This window comes from Tubulanus polymorphus, chromosome 5 (genome assembly GCF_964204645.1).
Source record: "Tubulanus polymorphus chromosome 5, tnTubPoly1.2, whole genome shotgun sequence".
Lineage (NCBI taxonomy): Eukaryota > Metazoa > Nemertea > Palaeonemertea > Tubulaniformes > Tubulanidae > Tubulanus > Tubulanus polymorphus.
The window spans coordinates 23,560,469-23,581,729 of record NC_134029.1 but is presented as its reverse complement, the minus strand read 5'-3'; the positions used below and the strand labels follow the sequence as shown (position 1 = coordinate 23,581,729).

The 21,261-nt window shown below is 37.7% G+C and overlaps 4 protein-coding genes across 5 annotated transcripts; 3 read left to right on the top strand and 1 right to left on the bottom strand.

The window, feature by feature from the left end:
• The first annotated feature begins 293 nt into the window (after window positions 1–293).
• Window positions 294–4,326, top strand: LOC141906089 (sulfotransferase 1C2-like). The gene is made up of 7 exons (XM_074795281.1): window positions 294–362; window positions 2,217–2,380; window positions 2,651–2,877; window positions 3,245–3,374; window positions 3,464–3,558; window positions 3,707–3,881; window positions 4,174–4,326. Exons 2-7 carry the CDS (start codon window positions 2,230–2,232, stop codon window positions 4,290–4,292), a joined length of 897 nt encoding a protein of 298 aa, XP_074651382.1. The 5' UTR covers window positions 294–362; window positions 2,217–2,229; the 3' UTR covers window positions 4,293–4,326.
• Window positions 4,327–4,569: 243 nt separating this feature from the next.
• Window positions 4,570–6,607, bottom strand: LOC141905803 (NADH dehydrogenase [ubiquinone] 1 alpha subcomplex subunit 2-like). Its single transcript, XM_074794843.1, has 3 exons — window positions 6,495–6,607; window positions 5,389–5,495; window positions 4,570–4,832 (listed from the first exon to the last, which is right to left on the bottom strand). Exons 1-3 carry the CDS (start codon window positions 6,584–6,586, stop codon window positions 4,741–4,743), a joined length of 291 nt encoding a protein of 96 aa, XP_074650944.1. The 5' UTR covers window positions 6,587–6,607; the 3' UTR covers window positions 4,570–4,740.
• A 1,107-nt stretch (window positions 6,608–7,714) lies between these two features.
• LOC141906338 (ras-related protein Rap-1b-like) lies at window positions 7,715–9,068 on the top strand. The gene is made up of 3 exons (XM_074795585.1): window positions 7,715–7,859; window positions 8,015–8,188; window positions 8,704–9,068. Exons 1-3 carry the CDS (start codon window positions 7,715–7,717, stop codon window positions 9,066–9,068), a joined length of 684 nt encoding a protein of 227 aa, XP_074651686.1.
• A 1,726-nt stretch (window positions 9,069–10,794) lies between these two features.
• Window positions 10,795–17,712, top strand: LOC141905612 (multidrug and toxin extrusion protein 2-like). Of its 2 annotated transcripts, XM_074794560.1 has the most exons (19): window positions 10,795–10,991; window positions 11,142–11,248; window positions 11,332–11,433; window positions 11,818–11,886; window positions 12,001–12,049; window positions 12,200–12,299; window positions 12,955–12,997; window positions 13,090–13,134; window positions 13,349–13,446; window positions 13,525–13,622; window positions 13,720–13,833; window positions 14,798–14,865; window positions 14,989–15,097; window positions 15,225–15,300; window positions 15,391–15,460; window positions 15,560–15,689; window positions 16,085–16,179; window positions 16,334–16,472; window positions 16,908–17,712. In XM_074794560.1, exons 1-19 carry the CDS (start codon window positions 10,904–10,906, stop codon window positions 17,264–17,266), a joined length of 1,959 nt encoding a protein of 652 aa, XP_074650661.1. In that variant the 5' UTR covers window positions 10,795–10,903; the 3' UTR covers window positions 17,267–17,712. The 2 variants fall into 2 exon arrangements, with proteins under 2 accessions (XP_074650661.1, XP_074650662.1); XM_074794561.1 differs by lacking the exons at window positions 11,142–11,248; window positions 11,332–11,433 and having other exon boundaries at window positions 10,849–10,991.
• Window positions 17,713–21,261: the final 3,549 nt, after the last annotated feature.

Below are 21,261 nucleotides of genomic sequence, written 5' to 3'. Positions count from 1 at the left end.
GGACATTTTGTAAACTGCAATAAGAGTAATCAGTTTATTTCTATGGTTGCCGGGTCTGATATGGTTAGCTTGATCATGATGTTTAAAAAAGTGATGGACAGGGTAGGCAACCGGCTGGGTCTTAAGTTCAGCACAATGAGAAACACGGTATTCATAGAAGCTGATTTTATACCAGAATGCGAGGAATCTTTTAATAATCGTCACCAAAGGTCATAAAATCATCAAGCGAGCGAGCGATCATGAAATATCCCCAATCAATTATGACGTGTTGAAGCATTCATTACTCGGAGCTCGGCACACTCCGGTCCAGTGAACTGAGAGGCAAGCAACCGATTCATAATCCTCAGCTCCTTGTATTAAAGGTAAGTTGATGAATATAATTATGCTTTTCTAAATTGTACGTTAACGGCATTATATCAAATTTCGTGTTAATCAATTTACTACAAGAAAAACCGTATTTTTGTTCTAATTCGTGTGTTGTCTGAAGAATATGACGCTTAACCTCTTGACAGATATCTCATATCATGAACAATTACCTTATACACCATTAGTTTCATTCGTCAGAGCCCCCCAAATTTTCTATAAAAACTAACGATTAATATGATTTTACATGAAAATTCTAGCGTAATCTTGTTGTCTTCCAACAAAAATTAGATGCGGGTGACTAAGAATCGGTACATTAATTGCGCCATTTTATGATCATTATTCTGCACCTCTTTGTTGTAATCCATCTGAAAAAAAAACATTTGCATATTGTGGACGCCACTTTAATTGATTTCTTTGAAAATGGGAATGATGAATATGAGTACATGTACATATATGGATGATACGATTCTCGCTGCAGACTGTTAGAGTATTTCATGACATTGCTGTATTAAATACCACGACCTTTTAATTCACGATCTTCTCGCGATTCATTGATGTTAACATCAATAAGTAATCGATTAATTGAAGTACCCGTACATTGCTCTAAAGATGGTCACATTGAGTTAGCTATATATACCTATTTACATATTAGCTATATACTGTATATTAGCGACGGTATCAATAGTTATTACACGGTTTACGATTGTTTACGAAACCGCGGTGATCAAGGTTTGGATTCACCTTCGATGCAGTGTGAATTGGACTGGGAGTCGATTCGGCTGCCAGTCCATTCTGGTCCTGTGCTGCTTAGCAGGCTGGGACGCCCAGGGTCCTCTTGGGTTGGGTTCAAATAGACATTATAGGAACGTATATTCTATTTAAATATCACAGAACTCGCTTAGTTCAATCCGGATTTACATTCGATTCGGATGAAATTTTTATTCCATTTGGCCCGGAGCCGTTCGGATTTTACTTGGTTTGGAGAGGTCTGGGTAGTCCTCTGGTTGTCCGAGGAGTTATATACGTTGTACTGTAGTTTCATTCGTTATACTGTGTCCGCATAACACTTGTTTACTTGTTTGTTTGTATCTAACCTGTTCAACACATTTGTTTAATGAAATTTTATATGCTGTTCAGCCTCACTCATGTTTATGATTATTTTCTGAATATGATTTTGAATTATCCTGTATGAGACCAGGGACATTCAGGCGTGTAGCGACTAGCGAGTGAGTGTTTATTAACCCCTCATGGTAACGAATCTTTTCTCTGATAAACAATAAAAAAAGAATTATAAAATACCAAAGAATGCTTCAAAAAGCACCAATCCAACTTCAAACACGCAATACCACTGCAGTGGAGTGGTGTAGTAATCAGCACAGGTTTGAAACAGGTCAATGTTCGAATCACTGACCAAGAAAAAAAGTTTTGTATCGCCGGAAATGTATGGATTTTTTGCTTGAAATCAGTCACTCAAAAGTTACTCGTTGACTGGCGACCGGAAGAGGTAAGACCATCCGGTCACGGGCCCAGTGACGCTAGACGTTTAACACTAATGATCGCAATACTGCGGCACGTGCGACCCCCCTGAGCGACCCCCCTGAAAGGCAATGCGCATGGCGGTGGCCGTACCATTATACAACGTCGGCCTAGGATGTTCAGGGACCCCTCATATTCCTTCCTTTCGGCCTCCATGTGCCCTTTTGAATAATTGCTACCCCTGTATTTGGGATTCGATCCGCCCCTATTTTATGTAACATATGATCTTTGAAATTTATGGCCATGTTAAATAAAAACAAGAAACAAAACTATGGAAGTTATATAAAACAAATAAAATCTAAAGTTTCTTTCAGGTGAAGGAAAAAGATGTCTGGGCAGTTCAGTCACGTTTTACCCGGAGAGCATATCTATGAAGGGGTTTTGTTTTTCGGTTGGACACCGGCTGATACTCTGAATGCGGTGAAGGATTTCCAGATATTTGCTGATGATGCAATGCTGATAACATACCCGAAAGCAGGTCAATTGATCTTAACCATTCATTTGAATAAAATGCATCACTGAATTGCTGGAAATTTTAAATAGTTTTGATGTAGGGCTCGTGACATTTTAACGGCGTCTGTCTGTGTTTCAAATGAGTGGGCGATGCTAGAAATAGAACGAGACTAAAAAACCGTTGTGGATTCAAATTCAGAAGAGATTTCACCAATATAGCGATGCTCAATAGAGTCGCTAATTAAAAGCTGAATCTATTTCGGTGTCTGACGTTTTTTTCCGTGGTTTATTGCAGGAACGACATGGTTACAAGAAGTGGTATGGCTTATAATGAACGATGGAGACATCGCTGGAGCTAAACAGAAACAAGTTTATTTCAGATCTCCGTTCATTGAGTTTAAAGATGAAATCCTAAATGAAATAGGTTTGGACCTCGCCGCTCAGACGCCTCGTCCTCGTGTCATGAAGACACATCTACCAGTTCGTCTGGCACCAACACAACTGTGGACTGAAAAAGCCAAGGTAAAGTCGGGGTCATTAACTACGGTATTTTTTTTGCTCCGTACTGTTGGCTGTTCTTTTTAAAAGAACACCTTTAATTAGGCATACAGACATAATTTCTGATGAAAAATGTCCCAAATTCTTAAGTAAAATTTCTTTAAGGTAATAGTGTATTTTCACTACACATAAAATCAACATCTTTACAAAATAGTTTACAAAAAATTCCTTTTATTTTTAATTGTGAGAAATAAATAAGATACATTATTCTAACATTCTTTGTGGTGTGATACCTGAATCTAACTTATATCTATCTATATTTTTGTAATATCGTGATGTGAAAGTTTAATTCTATCATTAGATTATCTACAACGATGTTTTTAATTATTAGATGCTCGTGTTGTTCAGAAACCCGAAGGATGTCTGCGTCTCGTATTACCATTTCTACAAATCAAGCTCCTCCTTTGGAAATTATAAGGGAAGTTGGGAAGAATTTCTTGAGATGTTTAAGAGTGGACACGGTAAGTACCTGTAGGGCCTACATGCCTCTCAGCCACCGGGATGAGATTCTTGTTTCATTCGATGGTAGACCTATTGTTTTTTTTTGTAGTTGATCACGGTTCGTGGTTTGATTTCACGAAAAGTTGGTGGGATAAATCAGATAATCCTAACCTGAAAATTATTTTCTACGAGGATATGAAACGGGTTTGTAGATCCGCACTTTTAAGTGAACGTTTTGTCGATGAAAACATAAGGAATCTATCGCGTACGAAGCACGTTGCTCAATGACGGCTGATCGTTTTATTCATGATTACCATTAAAGACTATCGTATTTAATCAAATATCATTTCAGGATTTAGAAGAATCGGTGAGAGACATATCGAAATTTCTCAATAAATCACTGGCACCGGAGACGATAAAACAAATAGCTGAACATTGTTCATTCGATAGTATGAAAACTAATCCAATGACAAACCACTTAGATGTGTATTCCATCAACGCCAAGGTGTCTCCATTACTGCGAAAAGGTAATATGTGCCACCAAGCACATACATGTATATATACATATAAACATTAACTGATTACGATTACAGTTTATCAAGGAGTAAGTAGATAGTAGTATTGCTCTCTATAACGATGTTAATGAATTGGGTGCAAAATATCCATATTCCTAATCATCCAGACATTTATTACTGCTCTCATTTCATCAGATTTGAGGAGTGTAGACATATTGCACATTTGATAAAGATCTACCGAGACAATCTTGAAATTAAATGAAGTCTCATCAATTTGAGATATTCGCCATTTACTGATTTTCAGGAACGGTTGGCGACTGGAAAACGCATTTCACAGTGATGCAGAATGATGCGTTTGATGAATTTTACAAGGAGGCTATGAAGGCATACGACATACCATTCCAATACGAGTTAGACTTTTAATCATTATCGTCATGCGATATATCGTATATTCAAATATTTGCGTGAACCTATACTAAGTATACATGTATTAAAACATAGGGTAGTTGCCGTGTCATTGGGTTCGAATCCTGTAATTATCTCGAGTAACACGATCGAGTAAAGATGTTGTGAAATATCCTTAGTTGTTTCGAGTATGTTTTCTTGGGCATGTTCGTGATCTTCGGTGCCTGGGCGACTTGTCCTCATCAATTTGACTTTTTATAAATAAAATCCTTCATATCCAAACAATCAATGATAGTGGATTTTACATATACATTTATTTCGATAATCAATTCTACTCTGAACTAGTCACATATCCAACGAATTGCTTTATTATCAAACGCCAACTACAACAAACTAATAATTTAATGCTTATGAATATCTCAATAACATTCTACAAATCTGAAGCAAATGAAGGAGTGCTTTTTGTTCAGCTAGTTTTATTAGTTAACTGCTCAATTTGCTGTAAAACTTGATCTTTTGTCATACCGGATAAAATTGAACTGTTTTCTTTACCAAATTCTGAAAATTAAAACAAAAGGAAACCTTTTTTAAACAATGTCAAAATCAATCACAAGTTCAATCACACTTCTAATGTAAGTATTAATCCCAGGCCTTTTTCGGACATTCACTAATTTGGTGTCAAGTTTTGACAATCAGAAAATGTCTTGGGTGAAGTTTAACACATGTATGTGAAGTGTAAGGATCAGTTTTTGAAAATGTGCCGATAAAATGTCTAATGTCTGGTGTTTATAGTTCATTTAAGTCCAAATGTCTCATGTGAATGTGAAGTCTGTCATGAGCACATGTGAAGTGTGGACGATCAGCTATTGAAAGTGTGCTGATAAAATGTCTAATGTCTGGTGTTTGTAGTTCATTTTCAATTAAAAATGTCTTCTCAGGTGAAGTTCTGACCATATATTGGACGAATGGTTTATCGATTGATTGGTGGCGCAGTCCAGATTAACCCAGTAAAATCGTTTAAGAGCGGATTAATGTTTTTTTTTTTTACGAAATACATCTTAAAATCTATAGCACCGAGAGAAAAAAACCAAAACCATGCATGATCAATACATACCATATCTGGCGTAGACCTTTGGTTCAATACCACTGCACTCCCTGATTAGAATAGGAAACCTTGGGTTCGATTTTTTCATAGGGACGTAACTGGTTTCAATGAAATCTCTGCAAAAAGGAAGAAGTCAACATTAATTTCACAATTGTTAGAAAACGCATAAAAACTATATTACAGAGCAACAAACAATCAATTGAATGGGATACTGGCAGTAGGCACCACTAGATGGCGCAACAAAACACTGGGTCATTCGTAATGAAAATCAATTTCAATTATGAAATTGGAACTAAATAGACTTAGGCTTTCAAATCTGAAAATTATCAAACGAGATCCACTTTCTCACGCAGTGCATTGTACAGATTTCACTGATAATTGATTTCACTAATGAGAAAAATAGATTAATTGAAATGTAGAAGGAAATTGAAGTGAGGTAACCAAAGTGTCACTAGCGATCTGGCAGATTATCGCTGAATCCTCACTTATCTCAGTAGTGTTGCTGATATCCCATAGTGATTGATCTTTAAGTATTATGGACACTGAGAGACAGCACCAACCCTTCCGGAATTACCGATGATGACCTTGCATCCCTCCCCCTTCGCTTTTGATTCACTTTCGGCTTTTGCTTCCCTCACTTTATGCCCAACTAAGCAGACAGGCTGGATCGGGTAAAAGTGCAGATCCGCACCTCTCCGCGTAAACGGTGCAATCAATTACATTAAATATCATTGTTTCAGATTCAAAATGTCATCAGCAATTCAGTAAATTGCCATTGGCTAATTTTAAGATATCTTCACTAGAGAGAGAGAGTAGAAAGATTTTAGCCTGGATTCTGTCATTCAGCAGATTGCGTCAATCACGAGAGGCGCGGATCTGCACTTTTACCGCTGGATCGTAGTCTACCCAATATTCACAATACATTTGGTACTTCGGTTCGATAAACATTTACAGTATCGGAACTGCTGCAGTCAGGCACAGAATCAATTTCAATATAGTAATTAATTGAATTGATGACAACTACATTGCACCACAAACTGCTCAATTATTTTTACAATTCACTCGGATTAGAAACATGAAATAATCAAACTCTAAAAAAACTACCACATCATTACCTAACGCCTTGACTGGATGCAGACTTCTGACATAAATGAATTCGTAATTCTTTCAAATTTCCTCCGAATTTCATCGCAGCTCGAGCCGCCATGATGCTTTTTGGTTTCCCTACTTTGCGGCTAACGGCCTCAGTAGAAGCCAGGAGAGTCCCGCGGGTACGCTGGTGGTTCGGAGCAGTGCGGCAACGGAGCTGTTCGATCGATCCGGTTCTGCGTGGAAAGAAAAATGAAGCGGGAGTACGACTAGTAGATAACCTCCCCCGTTCGAGTGACTGGACTCGGGTTCAACTAGCCTAACCCAATTTCGATCGCGTTAGCCCAACTCAGAGTTAAGTCAGACTGTGGATAAGGGCAGCCTTGGCCGGAGAACTACTCCAAGTGACACCAGTCTCTCACCCCTCGCGCACCGATTCCAGTAATTTTCACTAACCAACAACTTTATTGTTTTGGAATCTATCCACGAAAGCCCTGACATTTTATCCGACATAAAGCGATCTCAAGTTGTTCTTTGAACGACTCCGACGCGTGAAGAATCATTTTCAGGGCAAGGGTTTGTTCAAGGTTGCCCTCCCACAAGTATCGAGTCACACAGAAGATAATGTGAACTACACTATTTATACACGGTAAATCTCTTTTCTACCAACACACCTGATATATTTATCCTTGGAAAACTTTCACCTAATTTAGTCGAAATATCATTCTAAATGTGCGAATGGAGCCGATATCTAAAGAAAATTTGATCTTATTTGTTATTTCATTTCATTCTTAACATCATTCGAAATAAGGGACGCACGAAAAGGCAAGTAAAGAAAAAAAAATCGCTATAGAGATCGAGATTTTTACTGAATTCAGTAAAGAAATAGAATTAAAATTGAAGTGAAATTTATGAAATATTTGGAACGTCGATGATATTGAATTAAACTGCAACATTAATCTATAGGCCTGTGGAATTAGAAAAAAATTCACCCGCTTTTTTCGTTTTTCTAGTTCTTATTTCCCGAATGAATTGAATTCGATGGCGATGAATATAATTCAGTATGAAAGACATGCAACGGACACACTGATGAAATGTGCCTGGAGCAGGAAACTGTGTTATATTCTCACGTGCGCTACAGTCGACAGGCGGTGATTGGCTTAGCCGAGTTGTCGCATGTGCTATTTAATACCGGTTACACACAAAAGAACATCACAAAACGTCAGTTTTGCAGCGCAGTGAAATCATGATTCCAGACTATTCTGTCGTACTATTAGGAGCTGGAGGTGTCGGCAAAACTTCTATGATTTCACAATTTATCAGCGGAGTTTTTCCAGTCGATTATGATCCGACTATAGAAGATTGTTATCGCCATGTCGTACAGTTGGGAGGTAAGGCAATTCAAGATTCATATTGTTTTTGTTCGTGTTCACAAAAATAAGGCATATCGAAAAATATTTTCTAGCTTCGAAGAAAATAATTTCCGTAGATAAGTAAAAAACTCAATGGAACTTGAAATCTGATGACACTCTTCACTTTTTTCTAGATGGATTCTTTCATACTGTGAAAATTCTGGACACGGCAGGTTCGCATCAGTTTCCGGCCATGAGAGAACTATGCATACGTACCGGGCAAGCTTTTATACTGGTCTTTGCCATCAACAACGAGGCATCTTTTGATGAAGCATTGAAACTAGGAGAACTCATCATTAAGTTCAAAGGTGCGTCTCACATTTCATACGGAAAATTATTACTATTATTTAAAAAAAAATAGAAAATTATTGCTATTAAAATTCATAATTTTCTTGCAAGTTCTTGACCGATTGTCTGCGATTGAATAGTAACGCGATGAATCAATCTCGCGTAAAAAAAAACTTCCTGATCTATATCTTTGACGTGATGTTCTGTTTAGTTCGCTTGAGGACATTTCATCCCCCAACTCACGTGTAGTTGTTACACGAGATACGTGGGTGTTTTGATCATTTGAATTTGTGAGCAAACCTACAAGCAAAAAAGAAAACATATCCTATTTCCAAGAACGTTAAAAGTCAAACATCATTCACATGACTGCCGCAGACAATCTCCAAATAAGATGAAATTTACGACAAAAAATGTCTTTACCAATCAGTAAATGGCCACGTAATACATAGAGTGATACAACATTTCAATCAGAAAAGACTTTTACTATACTATATTATATTTTGTTTTAATCATTAAATGATGTCGTATTTTGTAGGTAGAGATAGCGTGCCGCTAGTGCTCGTCGGGAACAAGACGGATTTAAACTGTTATAGGCAGGTTGATTTCGACAAGGCAAGTCAAATGGCTTCTGAAAGACTAAACTGCGTTTATATGGAAAGTTGCGCCATGTACAATATCAACATTCAGAGTTTATTTCTCGAGTTATTAACCGAAGCCCTGCATATCGAAGTAAAAAGTGACATTTGTAAGAAAAGCTCATCGTGGAAATCTCGGTCAGGATCAGTGAAATGTTCGTATAGTCTTTCAAATATCAAAAGACAACACAGTAGTGACAATCGCCGACTAAGTGATACAAATATATACAATAATTCAGCTACTGCTAAATGCGTAATCCTATAATAAATCGTATTGTATTAATTAAGATATGAATTGATAATTGATGATCATGTTAATGTGTCTGATTTGAATACTTTGTAAATTTTGGCGGTAATTGTTGGTAGTTGAATATGTTGAGTGAGAATGTTATATGAGAAGTTGAATTAAAAGATTGTTGTGGTGATATTTTGAAACAGGTTTTATCTGTCATGTTTCTTGGTCTATTCATAGAAGACGTTTTATCGGCGAATGATACCACCGGAAATCTAATCTCTGGCCCTGATGGATAATGGTAACGTATTCGTAGATTGGCTTCCGAGTTTGATTAGCCAATAATTGTATAAGCGATTAAAAGTGTACGTATTGAGGAAGTGGGAGCGCCTCTCCCTATTACGCTTATTATAAGGCCTTAGTGTAATTATAACTAAGGTATGTAGCTACGCACCTAGACTAAACATAGAAGTACTTGACCGTGGCGGAATATTTTTACTAACTCGCCAAGGAAAAAGAGCTAGAAAATGGCGCGATCTAGCTAGAAGCGAACCCCTTTAGTTTAGTACTATACCTACTAAGCAAACCATAGTTAGAGCGATAATTTCTGGAGAGTGTTAATTATGCCACGTTAATTCGGCCTTCATAATTATTTTTCCTACGCGAAGGATAAAATAAATGAACAAAGCAATTATACATTTATCTTCCGGCATCTGATGTCTAATCTTCATATATATCATTCGTTTTGTTGCTTCCGGTGACGTCCTGCCACAAACAGCTTAACAACAGAAAACATTATGACCTGTTGCTATTAAACTCGCGAAACTGGACAAATGCCTTAGATTCATTTGGTCCGAAGGCGTTTATTGATTCATGTTTCTCGACTTAGATGTCAGGATTGTGTCTGAGATTAGCGTGAAGAGGCGCGGCGACAATTCAAATGATGGGATGGCATTCTTACGTCTTATATTCGATTAGCTCACAAGTCTGAGAAGACCATGTGCAGTGACATTTACCGATGTCTATGCAAAACACTTGGCATTTTATGGTGTCTTTATTAGTCTGAATACCAGTCGTTGTTACCAGTTTCCTACAACCGGTTGTTTGTAGAACGACGGCTAGGTACTAGACTAGGTGTTTATCTTAAGCCAAAAGACTTCGGAATAGTGTCCGCAACCCTATCCTCAAAAACGAGATTCGAAGAGACTAGAAAAAATTACCGGATCTATTAAATAGTTAAATTACGGGCACATTTCAATCACAAGTAAATCAATTATCATTCAATCACGAGTCAACATCGAGAAATAGAATAACAGAAAAAACATTTCTGGGCCATTCCACGCGCAATCGTTCGAAAGGGAATGCCCGCCAGCTCGTTGTTTATGAATCTGATATTTTCCAAAATCGTTTCCTGAAAAAAGTAAGAAGGAAAACTATTGAGAGAAATGAGTAAAAAGAGCAAATATATATTTTGACTAGAAAACTTAATTATTACTGAGTGAAAATGATTTGAAAATATGCCATTATCTCTTCTGATGCAAATACATGTAAAATATCCAGAGCTATTTATGAGAACAGCATGAACAATAAAAACGCGCAACAAAGTCACATGATGTCTATGACTGTAATACCGGTACTCAATGGGCCTTCATAATGCCCTACAGAACAACGAACCAATTAAGTTCAGGTTTAGGGGCCTGCGCGAACACGTGTACTTGTACTTACATTGCACACTGCTATAGCTTTATGAAAGATTAGTAAGAAACCAGTTCAGCTAATTCGTAAGCAGCTCAGCTAGCCGTCGGCGTCGCGTTATACGTCCTAAATAAACTTATTCCGATAGGACAGTTGATAGTAGACGACGAACAATGTCAGAGGAACGGAGTTCACTAATTGGCAAATCAATGCCAGAATCCAATCACGGAACTTATGGCACTGTGGCAGAGATATCTGAAGGTATTACTTATGTTTAGTGAAATTAGGCATATGACATTCAATAGAATCAACCGATTCGTTAAAAAAAACTTATGTAACATATGAATCTTATATACATTGTGGGACTTCTTCTTGATAATGTCATCATTCGGTTGCGAATTTTTCTTTCAGATGATGAAGAGGTTTCTTATAAACCCCCTCCCTGTACCTGCTGTAGACGTGTCCCAGAGTGGTTACGTATTGAAGTTATTGAAATCCTAAAAATCGCCTGGCCTATGGTATTTATTTGTCTATGTTGTTTACACTATGCCAATCTCGGTATGCCGAACCTATTGAATATACATGTATTTTCATGATTTAGGTTTTAACTTCGTTAGCTAATTTCGTAATGGGACCTATAAGCCTTATTTTCTGTGGTCGCCTAGGAAAACAACGACTCGGAGGTGCCGCTTTAGCTAATACAGTAAGTTTAGTTATACACACGTCGATGTGATACGCAGTATCCATGAAATCCCACAATAATTCAATTTGCCGTTTTTGTCTCTGCTTAACTATTTTTTCCGGGTCTTTGTTTTAAATAACTTCAATCCGTTTTCTCCTTAAAACGTTTTTTTTATCACCCTTTGTTCGTTCCTTGTGTATGTACACGCCCGATGAAAGCGAATAGCCTTAGCAGCCGAAACGTCGCTCAAAATATATTACTCTTTTACTGAAAAACTTTACATCTTTTGATAAGTTATCGTTGGATATCTCCCATGTATTCCGTTATACATGTCTCTGCCTAGTACAGCCATAATATTTGTTTCTCAGATATATAACAAAAAATGCTATATCTTATCTTCCACAGGTGGTTAATGTTTTTGGCATAGCTATAGCACTAGGCTTAGGAACAGCTCTTGACACTTTGATATCACAGGTAAACTAAATACACGTGTAAATATTACCTTTCTGATAACTGTTGTTGTAATTGTTATAGTTGTTTGATCGCATCTTTGCTAATATAACTGTGTGTGGGTTTTACATGTTGCAGACATATGGAGGCAATAACAAAATGCGTATAGGTGTTTACCTACAAAGAGGTAAGGCAAATCAATTGCTCCATTACAACTTTTACAGACCATTTTCATATTTATGGCAATACAGACTAATTTCATGTAGGCCCTGATTTAAAAATCTTTTAACTAAGTATTTGCAAAAGTTTATGATAACCTTTAAGAATATGTTTCTAGGTATAATGGTGATGTTACTATTTCTGATACCCTGCTATATGCTTCATTTGAATATAACACCACTGCTTGTACTGATTGGTCAGGATCGGATCGTTTCGATGTAAGTGTTTAAACACGATTCATGGTTAGCTTCACTTTAGTTCAGCCCGCGATTATCAATCCTGGACCGTGACGTCATTAGCCACGATCACGCGAGCATTTTGGGCCCGGAACAAGTGTTTACACGGGTGCAAGATGGGCCCATACCTGTTTGGACCGACCAAAAACGTTGTACCAGGCCCGAGCCAAATTTTAGCACAGGTCAAATCATTGCGTATGAATTGCTACATGTTCTCAAAGTGACTTCGTTTTGTTCAAGCATTGTTTAGTATCGAGTGAGTTGTTTACGTGTGAAAGCGTTCTCTAATCAGGGCCAAATTTGACTCGGGCCTGATGCCGTGACAATTTGACCGGGCCAAGTCGCCCCCATGTGATCGCGGCTATCGGTATAGTCAACAAGGGGAATCAACTTCACCCGGTTTCCTTCATACAGCAAGAATACGGATTTCCAATCCGATTTTTGTATATACATTCTTGTCGGTGCGTTGGCGAAGCATCACGAGTCCCGTTAAACGTGATATCTAAAATCTCCTCCAGGTCGTCCCGCCGTGTTCCATTAACATGATTAAATATGGAGAAAAAGGCAAAGACTTTTTTCATCCATTTTATCTAGATCATAATAAGCAAAGCTGTTGTAATTAATTTTTCTTTTGTAGTGTTGCGGGAGACTATATACTATATTTCATGCCGGGATTGTTCGTAAGTTAAAACTATGAGTTTTGCATGAGTCATGCAATTATAAATTATTTTGTAATAAAGTAAGAACCATTTACCGTAATTTTCTTTTTCAGTTTAACTATATATATCAAGCACAATGCAAATTTCTTTATAATCAGGTAAGATGTGTTTACATGAATAGTATCGTTAATTGAAGGAGCGTTTATGAATTAACGCCATATTCCGCATCTAATGATCGAATAATGAAGTGTCGATCAAGAAAGCGGAAAACAATGTCTGGACTGTGTCCGGTATACGTTATAGATAGGATTGGTTACGATATTAGAAACGAAAAAAATCTGTCGCTGATAAAGAAAAGCTTATCTGTTTCAGAATGTTATTTTCCCGCCCATTATGTTCGGCGCTATCGGAGCTGCTGTGAACGCCATCGCGAACGCTATTCTTGTTATAGTACTAGACCTGAATACGGAGTGAGTATAAATTGCTTATCTCATTTTCGCTAAAAACTTTAAAAAAACCATGCTGTAGGGTAAATATGAATGTTTCAGGGGTTCAGCGATGTCACAGTCAATTGGCTACATGGCAATGGTGGCCGTAACTTCAGTTTATATGCTACGATCAAAAACGTTTAAGGAATCGTGGAATGGTGAGAATTAACGCAATATTCTAAAAGGCGGATTTTGAGCTCAAATCAAACCTGAAAATACTTTTCCGAATGTTTGAATAACTGTGCTGCATTTCAGGTTTCACCGTGGAAGCTTTGTATGACTGGGGGTCATTTTGTTCTCTTGCCGTGCCTGGTATGTTGATGATTTTTGTAGAATGGGGCAGTTTCGAGATAGGGACAATTTTGACAGGTAAGAATACGGAGTGAGTATAAATTGCTCAGTTAGAACAATCAGTTAGACTATATAAGTTTATAAATTTACTGTAAGAAGAAGTGTAAAAGGATTTACAAAATATTTCAAAGCAAGATGCTGGACGAATTTTTTACCTGAAATTAATCATTCATTGTTACTAGGCCCGGGAAAAAACGCTCGTGTGTTCGTGGCTAAGTATTCTCGAGGGCGGTTAATTCGTACCTCGAAATCGCCGCCATGTTCTATAACATCTATTTTATAACTCTGGACACAGTCTGTATGAATTCACGTTGAAATGGAGGTCATGGCTGTATAAGTAACCAAATAGTGAATATGGACTTTAAGCTGTCATATTGGTGTAAACAATCAATGTTTACTTGGAGGCGAGAACTTAAATCAGTTCGAAGTTATAAATCTGAACTGAAACCGAATTGTGGGAATTGGTCGTGAATTGCAGTCATTATAGCTATTGGACACACGTGCGAACGCGTAAATGATCTCGTGTCCGTTCGGCTATTAATGACAAGGCACCAGGCGTTACCTGGTTCCTGCTCCACTCTCGAGACAGGTCGAAAAGTGGTCTTTAATCTTTAAAATTTGTCTCAAGTTGTGGCTATATAAAACCTACGAGCAATTATCTGTTCAGATAATTGCTCGCAGATATAACTTAGATGGTCTTAGACAGGTCTTAAGTCAAAGCCTTGGAATATGGAATCCGGCCCCTGGAGCCGTGCTTGTTGTCATGTTACTGTCTGGCCGTGTGCGTTACCTTTTATGAATGTAGTACGAAATAGACGGGTATTGATTTAATCTAAAATATAATTTAATGGGGAGCGCAATTACAAAATGCTTGTCAGTAAAATCTTTGATAAGGTGCTGATAATCAAGGACACTTTCACTAAAGTTTGTGTAAATATGGCCCTGTAGAGGTATGAAAAATGTCTTATATCTTATCTTTTAGGATTAGTTGGTGTCATTGAACTTGACGCGCAGACTATTGTCTTTCAAATAGAGGGTCTGGCCTATATGGTAAGAAGTTCACTCGAATCTTTTCTAGCATAATCTCAACTATGACTCAACCCAATTTTAAACTCAATTCTTTTGTTGACATATTATGTTTGTAACAAATTATTACAATACTATAATCCACAGATCCCACTTGGGTTTTCAATCGCGGCTAATATACGTACAGGACAGTTCCTCGGAAGTGGTAATGGCTTATCAGCGAAAAGAACTAGTATTACTTGCACCACATTGGTTTGTAAGTTGTTCAATAACATCAATGTATAAAAGCCCGAATATCCTTGACAAAAATCTCGTCAGATATGTGATATATGTTACGATGTTACGATGTGGTCATGCTTTTATTTATTGTGATATCATTTCAGTATTCACTGCATTAACAATGAGCGTTTTGTTGGTTACACTGCGCCATTACTTACCAGCAGTATTCACGAATGAAAGGTAGACAAATAATTGAGTAAAATATACTTCCATCCATATCATGATCTCAGCCTCATCATTATGATATACATGTATTTATCTATGTTTAAGCGAAGTGATAGAGACAGCGGCCGGTATATTACCGATTCTTGCTGGTTTTACAATTTTTGATTCGGTTGCAGTAAGTCTAACGCCCACATTTTCGAAACCTCGTAAAAACATCAGTCCACCCCAGTAAGGCCTGATTTATATTTACGATACGTTTTCGTTGTATTCGCAGGGTGTAGTGGCTGGAGTTTTACGAGGGTGTGCTAGACAAGGCATCGGTGCGTTTATCATCAGTTTCGCGTATGTTGTGATTGCCTTACCGATCGGAATCACGCTGTTGTTCATAACGAGAACAGCAGAAGGTATTTATGATATCAACCTATAATTCTAGGGAATTAAGGTTGTGCGATATAATGGTTGAATTGAACTCGAAAGTCACGCGAGTTTCATGCACGTGCCTTACCAGTTGCGGGTATAGGTTAAAGTCAAAGAAAAAGGGTACTGTTGATAACGTAAGGGCACATTTTCAACTAATTTTTCCATTAGTCAAATATCCAACGTTTTTATGTCAGTGAAACGAGCGTTCGTCGTGAATGGCAGATGGAACTTATCAGAAGGGGGGGGGTCGTTCGGTATGCATTGAAAATCTGAAATCGCTACTGAAATCGCGTCCATTGCTGCGTCTTTGTCGATCTCGAGCGTTGATCGTCTTCAATTTTTTATTTATATATTATATATATATTTGTTTTATTTGCAGGTATATGGTGGGGACTTTTTGTCGGTATTGCATTTGAAGCTTTGTGTTTTACTATTTTGCTGTTCAGAACCAATTGGGACGAGCAAGTTTCAAAGGTAAGTGTGCTCAATATTAACCTTGTATGAATAGTGTTTTCTGACTGTTAAGCATTAAACCCTTTGTCAAATTCTGTGTATCGTGTATATCCGACTGTATTTTTTTCTTACACGATTCTCATTCCTAATGAGATATTTGTCTCTTATATTTCAGGCGATGATTAACGCTGGGTTGAATGATCCAGATGAGACACCACCGCCTCCTCCATTGGTAGAAACTCATAAACACGTGGAGATGTCCGAAACCGATTACACTTCTTTTACTGATTATACAAGCGCCGATGAAACAACCAGTCAGTATAGAATTGCATTGATACTTTCATCATGATTTTATTCCACAAATGAATATTTTCCATTTCCTTCGTTTCGGTCGTTTGAGTATAGGCAATATCAGCGGGATAACAGTATAGCCGCTATCTCACCGACACGATTTGGCCAGAATCAAATTGGCGCGAATCAGGCCCGAGTCAAATTTAGCTCATGCTAATCAGAGAGCGCGTTCAAATCACTGACTCGATACTAAATCTGGCTCCGGCCTTGTCTGACGTCTTTGGTCGGGCCAAATTTTTGCCCGGTTTAAACAGACTCGGACCCAATTGTCATCCCGGTGTGATCACGCGTGTGATCACGGCTTATGTTTCTTGTTTAGATGAGAAGTTTTCTTATTCGATCATGTTTATTCAGGGTTATTTGTGCGTTGAATTTCCAATTTGATCTTGTGTTTTAAGGTTTGGTCCCGACGAACGTACCACAGCGAAAGAAACGTCGCCGCAGACGAAGAAAGATGTCATTTCCGTCGCGCTATCACGGCAGTCAACGAAGTCTGATCGTGGAGGAAGAACAAATTGAAGAGCAAATCAAACCAGTTGAAGATAAACCGAATTTGAGGCCACTTTTATTCAAACGCTGTTTGACCATGTTATTGATTCTATTATGCCTCGGTCTATCAATTTATACCCGGTTCATATTCCAAATTGAAAGGTGTATTCCGTTAACAAATAACGGCACATTACCAGAACCAGTAAAAGGGTTTCCCTATTGTAACAGCTCTATACCAACAATTTCACCCTCAATATCACCGGTATAATTGTGAGAGATTTTTCAAAATGATATTTTGATCTTAGAATATGGATTGAGAGTTTAGAGTTTGTCCGCTGGGGAAGTATTTCTTGAGACTGTAGATGAAAGGTCTATTTGATAGGGAATTTGTCATACAGTTGTTTGCTCTCTGTCTGAGAAATGTCATCCTTGCTTGCCAGGGGTCCGATATCACTCCCGAACTCGCTTCCACCAGCTCCCTGGCCTCACGAAGCGTGATTTCATTACTGGCGCTGTTGCACATGACATCATATATCGATTTGCGACCGGATTCTGGTAACGACTCCAACGACTCGAGAGGTCAAGGGGTTCGGGGAACGGCTTTAGCGTAATGGGTTCGAATCCCTTGTCGGGTGAAGATGGAGTAATGTAGATTAAACGAAAATTGTGGCCTCTTGAAAAGATGTATTTTATGCATTATAAAGTGGAGATATATTCATATGTAAATACATATTTATATTTATAAATACAGATATGTTAAATAATCAAATGTGGATGTTGTTTTGATGTTTCAACGAGGTTGTCGACAATCGCTGAAGTCAGGACCATCAACAACGATGGGATGGAGAAGGTAGACGCCTTCGTCGTTAAATTCAAGGACGCGTCGTATGTAGGATGTAGAATCATTTGACAAAGATTTTATTTCAGAGACGATTCCTCAAATTACGGGGATGAGCGTTCGCCGAGTATTCGAGAAATTTCATTTTTGTTTCATTAAAAATCTATCATCAATTTATCAATATTTCGTATTGGTTTTATCGATTCATGTATCGAAGATGGTGATCAATATTGAGTTGATTCCATCGATAAAAAAAGTCAGTCAGAACACAATAAAAAACTTTCTCATCGACCCGGTTCGATTCGAGGTCTATACGGACAACATTTAAACACGAATTAATTGAAATCGTTTCAGATAGTTTTACTGTGACAGCGCAGAAGATCGAGTGTAGCTTGACGAATTTCATTTCCAGACAAATAAACATAAAAATTTATAGCATAATTCACCGAGCCGATTATTGAGCCGATATCATCTGCGAGTGAAAAATCAATTCTTAACGACGACCAAAACACGAACAACGTAATCGTGACCGCCCAGGGAAATAGCGTCAATACTAACAACATACTGACAATAATCATCACTTTCGTAACACGAATCGTGTTCATATCTTTATTTCCGCCTGTGCCGATGTCTACACTTTTACGAAGCGATATAACTATTGCTAGATTGCAGATTACGATGATAAGAATTGGTAAAATGAAGTAAACGATGGCCGCATGGGCGTAGTCGATGTTTCTCGTAAATTCAGAGATAAAACAGCCGTTTCGCGGGTTATAGTTGACGATCAAACTGCTGCCTGTAGCCGTAAAAAAACTACCCACAAAAATTGCGAAACTGGCTAACTTTGCAGCTCGCCTGTTACCAAAAATAGGCGCTTTTAAGGGAAATACGACGATGATAAGCCTCTCAAGGGTCAAAGCGACGATCGTCCACGTACTTGCTAACACTCCCAGATCGTGGTAGAATTCGAGGATAACGCACAAAGTTCGCGAATCTAGGGTGAACACGAGCTCGGCGTTTACTTGAAATGATATGAGATTTATCCAACTAAACAGATAAACAGTTAGTTTAACGGTGTCGTATACCGAACAGACTAGTAAATATACACTGAAACTACGTCGGCGCATTGTAGAAGTAAGCATGACACAAAAACTCATCGTGTTACCTACGAAACCAAATAGAAACACGATCGGTAGAAAAAACATAAACGGCGTCACATCATTCCATGGTCGTTTTGGGAAAATAAACTGAACTAGCGCTGATGTGTAGCTATAGTGGAATGTGAGTAGGCGACTTGTTTGATTTGACATTGCGAGATGACGAACGAATGAAAAACGATCTTATTATTGTATCGGGTGTATAGTTTAGTTTACAACCAATCATCTTTGTTAATCAGTTTTAGCTCAGATATCGGTTAAAAACGATTAATCGATCGATGAAAAAAAATCACGAAAAATGTCGTCGAAAGCATATTTTCGATTGAATCCGACGCCATTGATTATGATAATTCTGATTAATAGCTATCAAAGTCGTGCAACTATTTTCATTATTAATGACAACTAATGATGGTTTGTGTTTCTTATGTTGTTATCAGCAGATAAACAGCTGTTGAATCTTAACTAATTAATCGTTTTACTAATGAATTTAAGCGGGTGCTTTTACAAGTTTGACTTCATTCAATGACAGCCCTCATTGATCCTCACTGTGTAAGGAAACTCTCAATTTCGAAGGTACGTACATTATTTGTAGACAATTTTCAAATGTCGTTTAATTTCCTCGAAACTATTTGCATGAGAATATTTATCAGTTCCTACACGCAATTTCATGATTTCAGATGAAAAGCTTACACTTTGTTTTATTGGTGTCGCTGTGTCTTGTCGTCTGTTCAATGACGCCAGTGAACGGTAAAAAACCAGGTAAGAAACCGTACGACGTCTGGGCCATGGAAAGAAATATAACAGTAAACCTGTCCTCGGACTTTCGACTAACTCAGACAAAAACAAAATCATTTTCTGATTTCTCAAAACGTAAAGAAATATCACAAAACATTGGAAAATAAGAAATGAATAGAAAACTTTGACGTCTTTCTTAACCTGAAAGTCAGCAAATAGCAAACGCTAAACTGATTTCATTCGTTTATACGATTTATTGGATTCCATTTGGATAATGCATTTTGCCACACGCATTACGAACTATAAATGATTATGAAAAGAAATAGAAAAAAACACTTTACTATGAATATGTATATTGTAGACAAGACAAATGTGCCTGCTAAATCGGGTAAACCTGGTAAACTAAAATGGTGGTGCGGTTTTGGTAAGTGTTTATTTGAATAAATTTATCATATGCTTCGTAATTTCAAACTACGTTGTCTCGTGAATTTACACTTTAACAAAAATCGTTTAATGAAACGAGCCTCAATACTAGAGCTCATGCATAGTTATACTAAACATATTTTGTATCTTTATTTTGGGTAGTTGAGGATAATGAAGTTGAAAGTTCCACATGTACTCAGTTCTTTTGTTGACCTTAGACTTCACTATGTAAGCAGGCTCAACATGGAAATCTAGATAAATAAAACGTTTTATTGTCAACCGCAGTTTGTGTTCGTGCGAGTCGTTTTAGATAAGTTGTTTTAGAAAATCTTTTCCATAAATCTAGGCTCTACGTAGATCTTCCGTAGTCGACTATTTTGGGACCACTGTTCCGATTTACTGACACGCAATTTCACTTCATTCGTCGTCTAACTGCGATAACCGAAGTTCGCCAGGCAACAAGTATTTTCGAAAATCCCAGCCTGACACATTTACCAAAGGCATTTTTGGAGGTATCGTAATGACAGTGAACTGAAATGAAAAACCTTGTTTGCAACGTCTTATGCGTGGATAATTTTTCCCTGTACCTGCGAATCGTGCTTGTGTTGTACAGTCGTTGTACTACAGAGCTGTCAACCGGTAAGAGGGTGGTTCTAAATTCTGGCATGCGAGTCGTTCGGAGCTAACGGAGATTAATAAATGCAATTCGTTCGGGGCTGTGCACAAAAAAATCGGACACATCACCACGCTCTTTTTTTAACATCGTTCAATATAGTGCTGTCAAAACAGATCGTTCGGTGCGAACATTAACAATGATGTATGTGATTCCCTGTATGAATGCATTCTCGGCATGTACAGCGTCGCCCACACGTCGGGATATAAGCATTGACCGATACGACAACTAAAATCTTTTCTTTTTATAAAACACACTTTTCTTTATTTCACAAAATAGATATGTCAACAGTTAACAATATCATTCCTCGTATAATTTCATTTATGATAATAGAGCAGTGAAGATATTATGAAAATAAAAAACAAAAAACGCTCGTTAAATGAAGTTCAAGTCTGGTTGGGTAATATATATTAACTAAACTGATGATTCGTATTTTG